This window comes from Bufo gargarizans, chromosome 5 (assembly GCF_014858855.1).
Source record: "Bufo gargarizans isolate SCDJY-AF-19 chromosome 5, ASM1485885v1, whole genome shotgun sequence".
Classification (NCBI taxonomy): Eukaryota; Metazoa; Chordata; class Amphibia; order Anura; family Bufonidae; genus Bufo; species Bufo gargarizans.
The window spans coordinates 386,966,981-386,978,005 of NC_058084.1; the positions used below are offsets into that span (position 1 = coordinate 386,966,981).

General features: G+C 44.8%; 1 protein-coding gene across 1 annotated transcript in view; it reads left to right on the forward strand.

Annotated features, from left to right (window-relative positions):
- Positions 1 to 9,466, forward strand: part of TRA2A (transformer 2 alpha homolog) — a 32,782-nt gene extending 23,316 nt beyond the window's left edge. Inside the window, exons 5-8 of the mRNA XM_044293630.1 lie at positions 4,572 to 4,687; positions 7,329 to 7,412; positions 7,819 to 7,886; positions 9,117 to 9,466. Of these exons, the coding sequence (XP_044149565.1) occupies positions 4,572 to 4,687; positions 7,329 to 7,412; positions 7,819 to 7,886; positions 9,117 to 9,127 (279 nt within the window). The 3' untranslated portion in view covers positions 9,128 to 9,466. The remainder of the gene's footprint in view (positions 1 to 4,571; positions 4,688 to 7,328; positions 7,413 to 7,818; positions 7,887 to 9,116) is intronic.
- Positions 9,467 to 11,025: the final 1,559 nt, after the last annotated feature.

Sequence of the window (11,025 nt, forward strand, 5' to 3'; positions counted from 1 at the left end):
ATGAGCACACTAGCTATCCATCGCCAGCCGCTAGGTGGCAGCAGTGGATGTGTCATGCTGCCAAGCTCCACTGTGTAGCCGCGTGGTCTCTGTCCCGTGCTGCTCGGCAGTTGTGCAGGCCGAGGGATCTATGGAGTGCAGAGAGCTGGCTGACCGGCCGTCGTCTCGGCCGCACTCCACCTCCGCTTGGCTTTCGGCGCCTTCTTTACAGTCTGAGGCACAACTACTAAAGTCTGTGAGGCGTAGTATCGCGACCTGCGGACGTATCGCCATTGCTTGTGTGGTTCTACCTGCACCCCGCACCTTAGAAGCAGTCCCTGCATTAGAAAAGTACGTGAAAGGAACCTCCGCTACCTACAACTAGCCGGCGCCGCTTGCTCTCGTACACCCCGGGGGCCGGTAATACGCTGGAGAGCGGGCGCGGGAGGCGGGCTTCTCCCTTCACACGCGAGCCATTTTGTGTTTCTCCCGCGCAACAACGTGGTGGAGCTTCCGCCAGGGTAATGGCTAAATGCTATACTGCTGACGTCACCGGGTCACGTGGCACTCCCGGATCACGAGCTGCGCGCTTTTTCTAAGTGAATTTTTTTTTCTTCTCGTGGAGCTCGCGAGTGTCAGCAGCGCAGTAATTTAGTAACTTATATTGTACTGTGAAACTGTGTGATGCTCGTGGTGAGGAAAATGGCGAGCTGTGTACACGTGTGATTTTATACTGTGAACGTGCTAGGGATGTGCTTTGTACACTGAGATGGGAGACGGCTACGTGGATGCAGAGGGAATGGGGTATCTGGTTGTATATGGAGGGGGGGCTGTGGGTTGTATGTGAGGGATTGTACATGGGGGGGGGGGGGTGTTCTAAAGTTGTATATGGGGGGGGCTGTGAGAGCGTCCACTGAGATGGTGTGGGGATGGGGCTGTTTGTATGCTGAAATGGGAGCCTGTGTAGTATGGTGGTGTCTGGATTGTATTTGAAGGGGTCTGTGTGGGATTGTACACCGAGATGGTGGTTATGGGGGGGCTCTGTTCTAAGGAGGTGTCTGGGTTGTATATGGGGGGCTGTGTTGCATAGTATGCTGGGGGGGGGGGGGGGCTGTGAGGGGATTAGGATGTGGATGCTGACTGAGGGGGGTATCTGGTTGTATGGGGGGGGGGGGGCTGTGTTGCATTTTATGCTGTGACATGTATGCTGAGATGGGGGGGAGGGGGAGCTGTGTGTATGCTGAGGGGGTGTCTTGTGTGGGATTGTATTGTTGGGTAGTGTGTGTAAAGGCTGTATTACATAATCGGATTAAACAGGTGGTGAAGCTGCTCTCTTCCTAAGGAGACTGCTATTATTACATGCAGCGAGCTTGTCCACAGTATGGGGAGCAGCGATCGTTATTTGCCAGTGGTAGACTGATTAGCATGATCTGCTGTTTGCGTTTTCATCGGGTAAGGCTACTTTCACACATGTGTTTGGTGCAGATCCGTCATGGATCTGCACAAACGCATTTGTTCAGATAATACAACCCCATGCATCTGTTCAGAACTGATCCGTTTGTATTATCTTTAACATAGCCAAAACGAATCAGTCTTGAACACCATTGAAAGTCAATGGGGAATGGATCCATTTTTCTATTGTGTAAATGAAAACAGATCAGTCCCCATTGACTTGGATCAGTCCTGGCACAAATGCGTTTGGCTCGGTTTCGTCAGACGGGCACCAAAACGCTGCAAGCCGCCTCCAAAGCGGAACTGAGGCAAACTGATGCATTCTGAGCGGATCCTTATCCATTCAGAATGCATTAGGGCAAAACTGATCAGTTTTGGGCCGCTCGTGAGATCCCTGGATCTCGCAAACGGAAACCAAAACGCCAGTGTGAAAGTAGCCTAGTATTGTATTGATGATATGGGAGTATTGGGATGACTTCAGCCCGGAGGTTGCAATAACGCCTGTACAATCATCATGGATGCCTGGTCAGACTGTTTTAGGCCCCTTGCAGACGAGTGTGTCCGTTGTTCAGTTTTTATCGTGTGGGTGCAATGTGTTTTGCACGCGCGTGATAAAAAACTGAATGTGGTACCCAGACCCGAACTTCTTCACTGAAGTTCAGGTTTGGGTTTGGTGTTGTGTAGATGTAATTATTTTCCCTTATAACATGGTTATAAGGGAAAATAATAGCATTCTTTTATACAGAATGCTTAGTACAGGGTCAATTGAGGGTTAAAAAAAAAATAAATAAATGAACCCACCTCCTCTAATTGATCGCGTAGTTGCCGGTCTCCTGTTCTTTCTTCAGTGCCTGTCAAAGGACCTGTGGTGACGTTACTGAGCTCACCATGTGATGTGACGTCACCACAGGTCCTTTAGCCGGCAGCTCATGATTAAAGAAGTAAGAAGAGATGGGTAACTACGCGATCAAGCGGTGAGTTAATTTTTATTTTTTAACACTCAATTGACCTTCTACTAAGCATTCTGTATTAAAGAATACAGTGAATAGACTCATCTTGGCAACCATGCGTGAAAATCGCAACGCATCTGCACTTGCTTGCGATTTTCACGCTGCCCCATTCACTTCTATGGTGCCTGCGTTGCGTGGAAAACGCACAATATAGAGGATGCTGTGATTTTTTTTTTTTTTTTCACGAAACGCACAAGTGAAAAATGATTTTGATAAATGTATCATTGTTCTTAAACCCAACACTTCTGTCTAGTGAAGCTCCTCCAGTTTTCCGATTCTTCCCTCCTGGAGTGAGATGCCACTTTTTTTTTTTTTTTTTTTTTTTTTTTTTTTGTGGCAATGATAAATCTAGTGAAACTCATTAACATAGCTAACCATGCCCACTTTTCCATCCATATTACAAAACTAGAATGAGTGGTGTACAAATGCAAAATTTTGCGCTAACAAAGTCGCAAAAGCCATATTTAGTGACTTTTTGATGCCAGAATTCTAGCATGAAGTTCTGCTAAATCAGGGCCTATATATGATGTAACACATACACATTAAACAGCCTTGGTGGCCTTTGCTACTCGGAAGCAGCATCTACTGCTACAAGGGTACACACTGCATTGTACAAAGCTTTAATCATGTGTCTCAGAAAGGAAAATTCTGATGCTTACTTACCCTAACAATGTTCCTAACTGCACGATCCTTCCTAGTCCTCAATGAAGTGCTGGGACCTATATGAGGATGGTACAGTGGGGTCAAAGTGACTGACTAGTGACAGATTGGCCAAAATCGAGTAAAAACAAAGCCGAAACAGACGAGCCAGGTCAGACAAACACAAGGAACCAGCAGACCCAAATCAATAACCAAATTACATCAAAGTCAATACCAGGAGAGACGCTCGAGACATTTTCACTGTCACTCCTACAGTTTCTGCCAGTGTGCGCCAGGCAGGGTCAAAGCATCCATTTACACAGGCTGTGTCCTATCCTTGAAAAGGACCTCATGAGTCCTTCCTAGTCCATAATAGATGGAAAAGGGTCCTTTTGAGATATAGGACATTTCTAATTTGTTTTTTAAACAAATAATGTTAAAGGGGTTATCTGATATTGAAAATATCCCAGCCAAGGCCTGGGCCCCTTGTATGGATTATACTTGCATACTCGGGGCACCAGTGTCGCTCCGGATTCCTGCATAGCCGCAGCTGCTTCTTCCCATCACATAGATTAAAATATCCGGCAACTGGGAGAGCGGGCAATAGCAGGCCACGACTAGGGCGAGCACCCTTGGGTCTGGTCTCTGTTGCGGCCTGCTATTGGCTGCTCCCTCGTCACTGGGTGTTTTTATCCGAGTGACAGGGAGATGCAGCAGCGGCCATGCAGGCATCCGGAGCGACGTGGGTGCCACTGAGCAGGGAAGTATAATCCATACAAGGGACATTGGCAAGGATATTCTCTATCTGGTAACCCCTTTTTAACTTCTAGGAAAGTACAGAGATCGTAGGACCCAGATGTTTCTGCAAAGAACTTTACAATGAAAATCACAGGACAGGATGTTTTTGCAGAGACAAGTACTCAGAAGTCACTAACTAACACAGTTCAGTAACCAGATCAAATGATGGTCCCTACAAATGATGGAGAATGACCAGCTCCTGTAGAATCGGCTATTTCCTATTACTGGTAAGAACCAGGTCCTTATGGAGTAATAGGATTTAGCCAACTCCCTGTGAACCGGCTACATACGATTTCGGTTCAGGACCTGACCACTAGGGGGCAAAAAGGTCCTTACCAGTAATAGGAAATAGCCAGCTCACAATGAGTCGGCTATTTCCTATCACTGGTAAGGACCAGGTCCTTGGAGTATAGTATTTTAGTATCAACCCTTCAGGCAGGTTAAGCCGCCATTTTAGCCTAGTGAGCAGGAGCAGCTGGGGCTGCGGGGAACGAGTCAGGAGATGGCAGCTGAGAGGCGGGGACCAGCGTGAAATGGCAGCCTGGCCTGTGGGGAGTTTCACTTGTTCATTACTGGCACGGGCTGGCTGCTTCGTGTACAAACCTGTTTCTCTGTGGTGATGGTGACGCGTGGGCACGCACGTTCTGCTGCCGACTGGGGAGCGTCAATAATGTACTTTGTGTTGTCTTACAGGCAATGGAACATGCGAATGGAATGGAGCTGGATGGTAGGCGGATTCGTGTAGACTTCTCCATCACCAAGCGGGCGCACACTCCTACTCCAGGCATTTACATGGGCAGGCCTACACAGTAAGTGCACACTGATTTCACCGTAAGTTCTGGGGGCGGCTGGTGAAGGTACAGAGTGGTCAGCTCTGCTCACAGGAGGCCGGGCACTATGCTCAGAATGTCCGCCCCACCATTACTGTACACCTGCCTATGTGGTGTCTGCAGGGTTGTTTGTCATTTATCGCCAACATTCAGGGTGTATGCACTCAATGCATATTTTTCAGGGAGAAAATCTGTAGCATAATATGTCATCAGCTAATTAGATGAGATTTTGGAATCTCCTACACGGTGCTGAAATTTTTTTGAACAGAAATTGACCTGCGATTTGGATTTTGAAATCTGCATCATGTCAATTGTTTATGCAGGTTTTCAGTGCAGATGTCGCCCGTTGCAATGCAAAGGGGGAGACCTGGGGAAGTTCTGCATCAAAATCTGCAAGTAAACACATATAGACTTCGGTGCGGAAATGCAGTAAAAAAAAAAACAGCAGAAAATCTGCATAAATTACGCTGCTGTGTGCATATACCTTGAAGCAGCAGTGGGGAACTTTTTTGCTGCCGAGGGCCATTTGGATATTTGTAATCTATCGCGGGCCATACAAAATTCTCAACTTAAAAAACGTGACTGCTATATTTGGCCAAACATATTAGGGTAAGTTACAAAAATTTCACTTCAATAAAAAAATAATAATCCAGAGCGCTGTATTCTTGCAGCACAAAATGGCACGTATATTATATAGTGCAGGTACCATTTTGACCAAATAGCAGTCTAATTTTTAAGTTCAGAAAAAATATTTAATTCTTTCTCTTTTCGTTGGCATTAATGGCAGCCAAGCTCATCCCAGAGGAGTTCACCCAGCTGCCACTGCCCCTTTTTCAGATAAACCTACCTCTCCAGCTTTGGATGGTGCTGCCACCAGACAGATTCACTCACTGTCCTTGGTCTTCCCACTGTGAAGTGTGACCTGACGGGTGCACAGCATCAGAACATAGTGAGCACGAATATGTAATACGCCCTGACGCTCTACGTGTCAGCACACAGAGTGGGGCCCGAAAGAAAACCAAGGAAGGTGAGTACAGCCAGCACAGTGCTGTTCTCACCTTCCTGTGCCTCCCACATGCTAATGACCAGCTCCATAAAGGGGACTATATGCTCTGGCAGGGAGTCGGGCCACATGAAATGATCCCGCGGGCTGTATGTTCCCCATTCCTGCTTTAAAGGAAAATGAGGGCTGAAGATTGACAATCCCTTTAATATCTACAGAAATGACAGAGGGATTTACTTTTAAAAGGGTTGCCTTTTTAATACTAAGGTCTAGAGTAGGGATGAGCGAATGTGTTTTCAATTTCGTCGTACAAGGTTCGGGTTATCTAAGAATTCCGTTGTGGATTCAACTACCACGGACCATAACTTGTCCATCGTCGCGGAATCTATAACTGAATTCTTAGATAACCCGAACCTTGTACGCCGATCTTAAAAACACAAGTTCGCTTAACACTAGTCCTCAGTATCTGATCATTGGATGTCTGACCCCCAGGACCCCCACTGATCAGCTGTTTGAGAAGGCACCGACACTCCTGTGAGCCTTAGGGCTCATTCAGGCGGCCGTATGAATGAATCTGCATCCGTTCTGGAACGGGTACGGACCCATTCATTTCAATGGAGCTACAAAAGACGCAGATAGCACAGTGTGCTGTCCACATCTGTGGTTACGTTCCGCGGAAAAGATAGAACATGTCCCATTCTTGTCTGCAATCGCAGACAAGAATAGGCAATTTCTATTATGGTTGCAGCCATGTGTGGTCTGCAAATTGCGCAATGACTACATATACCCACCGCCCAAACCTCCCGCAGTCTATCCTGCTGAATCTTGTACTGCCGCCAGTCACTAGCCTCAGCATCCCCTTCCTGTATATTGCCTTATTATCACAGAGGCTGAAACATTACATTGTGGCTGCAGCAGCGGAAGAGGATAGGAGTAGCAAGTATTTTTTGTGATGGCGGTATGAAAAAAGTGAATTAAAAAACAAAACCCTAGCAACACCCTTTTTTAAAAGGTTTAGCCACTTGATGACATTTCTGCAATGGCATTAACTGACGTGTCCAGGGGTTGGAAACGCCTCCTCCTCAGTCCTTTCCGCAGCTTCCAACTTCAAGCCCCCTTGCTGCCCACGGGTCCCATATAGAAAAACACTGGACATGGTGGTTGATGCATCCATAGCCCTCAAGATGTTGGCAACCCCTTGATTTGTACACGACTGCCTCTTAAGGTGCATCCTCCTCGGTGTATGTGCTGAACAGTCTGTGTCCTCACAAGAGGCCGCAGGATAGTTATGGCATTTTAGAAATATCAGCAGAAAGTAGCCAACTCCTTTACTGCCCGAAGAAGCTGGGAAACTGTTATTCAACATCTAAAATGACAAAGTCCACCCCGATGGATTTTGTGTTCGGGGCAGTGTTCACACTTGCCTTGTGGCTTCCATTCCGACCTATTGTTGGACATCTACCACCCAAGCCCATCTGGTCCCCTTGTGTCTGTCACTGTGGAGAGAGCATCGCATGCAGATATAACAATTGGCAATGCTGAGGCCAGTCTGAACACTGTTCAACTCTGAAAACATTAAAAAGTTTTTCTTTTCTTTTCTTTTTTTCCCTCTTAAAGTGGAGGTGGCAGACGTCGGGAGAACTATGACAGAGGCTATGACCGGGGAAATGATAGATACGAAGACTACGAGCACAAATACCAGTAAGTTGTGTGCTGTACTCCTTACTGACTGAGAAACTACTATTCACAAAGGGATCCATGCTTTATCACTCTGGTTACCAGAGGATTTCTCAGCAACTAAACATATAACCTAAAGAATATTACTTCCATTCACAAGGTGCCGTTGATTTCCAGGCATGTTCCTGAACTGTGGTATTCGGAAGATGTGATATACATATTGTGTGTTGGTGGGGAAATCCATTGCAAAAACTGCATATACTAAGATGTATATGGCTCTTTTCTTGCCGGGGCTGCTCATTCTGTGGCGAGATGCCAGTCGGGGGGTTGAGGAATAGCTCTATAAAATGTGGCTGTACTTTGTGATTCCAATACTGTATCTATGCGATAAGACAGGTCTTAAAATATTAATTTCATATATTTGCCACAGGAGGCGATCACCTTCACCATACTACAGTCGTTACAGATCCAGGTCCAGATCCCGTTCGTACAGTCCAAGTAAGTGTACTGAAAATGTGCCATTTCCAGATCCACCTGGGTCAGTCTTTCTAATATACGTTGTTCCAATTCTTTTTTTCTATATTAAAAACTTTTTTATTTTGTAATTTCAGTCCAATTTTTGTGATATTTTATTGAATTTTTATTTTCTCCTATAAATGATAATGTACAAAGTAGGGTTGCATCGAATTATCGCTACCCAATCAATACTTTTGTACCCGGGTCGATTCTATACCGGTATTTGCCTTTTACCGATACTAGGCTGCACTACTGCAAAGCCTAGTGTTGGGGAACATGTTCTCCTCAGCAGCACAGTGGAGAATGAGTCTCTCCCTCCCCACTGTGCTGTCGCCAATGACGAGAAAGAGGGAAGGGGCTGGCGGCAGAATCGCGTAGCCGACACCCGACCTCTCTGACAGGGAGCTACTATCCATGGCAGTTAACCCCTCAGGTGCGTCACTTGAGGGGTTATTGTCATAGAGGTGGTAGTTCTGCCGCTTTACAAATGTGGTGTTGGCTGCCGGCTATGTAATTCTGCCACTGGCACACGCCTCCTGTATTTGTATTACTCATTGGTGGCAGTGGCCACAGGGTCCCCTCCTCATTAGTGGCAGTCCCGATCGGAGCCCCAACAGTGTAATCGCGGGGCTCCGATCAGTTACTATGGCAGCCAGGATGCTACTGAAGCCTTTAATGGCTGCCATGGTAAGCTCCCTGCTTCTGTGTGCACAAAGCCCAGGGCAGCAGGGACAGTGTAAGATCATATTCACCCTAATAGAGCTCTATCAGGGTGAATAGGACTAGGGTTCTAGCCCCTAAGGGGGCTAATAGTTTGTGAATGAAAAGTAAAAAAAAAATAATTCAAATCTTCAATTTTACATATGTAATATGTTTATTTTTATTGTTTATATATTTTATATCGCCACGCCCGTAACAGAAAAAAAAAATGGACTGCAAGATTCGGCAAATTTTTTTTTTTTTTTTTTTGGTCACCTTGTCCCCCCCCAAAAATAGGATAGGTCTGTTCTATTATGGGCCGAATGTTCCATAAAATGCAGAATGCACTGGGCTTTTTTGGTGTTGTGACAAGCCTAGTAAAAACCCTTCTTGTGACAATAGGGAGGAGTGGGTACTTGCATATATATATATGTGCTCGCATTGGCTATAGAAATGGGTAGCTGATGGTTTCCATGTCTAACTTTTTTTTTTCATTTTTTTTTCTTTTTGCAGGGCGTTACTGACACCTTGAAGCTGGAGAATTTTTAATATCTGAAGCATCCAGTTAAAACTTCTTTTTTAAGACTTTAATACAATTTTTCAATTTTGAAAGTTTTTTTTTTTTCTGTTGTACTGTTCTGTGAATCTCAAATCCAATGGTATTGCTGTAGCTCCAGGTTTCAGGATATCTAGTCTTCAAGATCTCTAAGCAGGAATACATGGTTTTCCTTAATCCCTATATTAGGAGGATTATTTTTTTTTTTTTTTTTCTGTGAACAGATAATTTAATCAGCGTTCTGATTGCAATGAACTATATTTTGTGATGGAAATCTCATGTATAATAAAGCAGAAGCTTTGACAGACTTGTGTTGCTGATCCTTTTTTTTTTTTTTTTTTTTAACACTGAGTCCCAGGCAGGAAACTTACAAGAATGGTACATTGTGCGAGTGTGTTTTGCGGTCCACAAAAATACAGATGACATCCATGTGTATTCCATATTTTGTGGAACGGAACAGCCACTAATAGAACAGTACTATCCTTGTCTGTCTGTAATGGAGTACTTTCTTTCTTTTTTTTATTTTATTTTTTTATAAAGACCCATTGAAATGAATGGTTCTGCATGCGGTCCGCCCAAAAAAAAAAGCAAAAGAAAATAAGTTTGTGTGCATGAGTCCTTAATGAGTCTGTATGCGATCTAGTACAGTCCTGATAACTAGGTAGTCATACTAGCCACTCTAAGAAAAGGCAACTTTGGCTCAGGCAAACAACCTTGGGGCTCATGCGCACAAACTTATATTCCATTCCATATTTATTTTTATTTTTATTTTTTTGGGGATATTATGTAGAACCGTTAATTTCAATCGGTCTGCAAAATATCGGAACCTACTCCATGTTCATTGCGTTTCCGCATGTAACGGAGCGCCTGGCAACCCGACTGGGTACCTCCGTTGATGGACGCTCCTAGTGTTTCCTGAAGGCTCAAAGCACTCCACTTGACACTGTAACCACCACAGACCCCATGAACCGACACAGCTTGTTTGGGGTTATCGGTCGACTCAAGACCGGGCTTCAGCTTCCAGTGGGTGAACCTCTCCTAAATCCAGAGAGTAGGAACAAGCTCTTACAAGAGCTTATACTCTGGAGTATTGTGATATAGCAATCCTCAAGAGTGTAGTAATCCCATCCCCAAACATGAGCCAAGACTTCATGAAGGGGTAAAGCAGGACTGCTTAATGAGCACAAAGGCATTTCTTATATAGTTTTCCCCACAAGGTTACCATGACACAGTCACAGCAGCCAATAAGTACAGTATTGTACAGTTAGACACTCCCAGCTGATGTACACAAACAACCCCCCCCCCCCCCCCCCCCCCCGCCTGTGATACAATTAACAAACTACAGTCGTGGCCAAAAGTTTTGAGAATTACACAAATATTAGTTTTCACAAAGTTTGCTGCTAAACAGCTTTTAGATCTTTGTTTCTGTGATTTAGTGAAATATAATTACACGCACTTCATAAGTTTCAAAGGCTTTTATCGACAATTACATGACATTTATGCAAAGAGTCAGTATTTGCAGTGTTGGCCCCTCTTTTTCAGGTACTCTGCAATTCGACTGGGCATGCTCTCAATCCACTTCTGGGCCAATTCCTGACTGATAGCAACCCATTCTTTCATAATCACTTCTTGGAGTTTGTCAACTTTTAAATACATAAAGGGAATCCACAAGGTAAAAGAGGAGAGAATATTTAAAAGAAAAACTGCTACAAAAGGACATACTTTTAAACCTTTGCCCCTCTAATTTAAAACTAATATCAGGAAGTATTACTTTACTGAGAGAGTAGTGGATGCATGGAATAGCCTTCCTGCAGAAGTGGTAGCTGCAAATACAGTGGAGGAGTTTAAGCATGCATGGGATAGGCA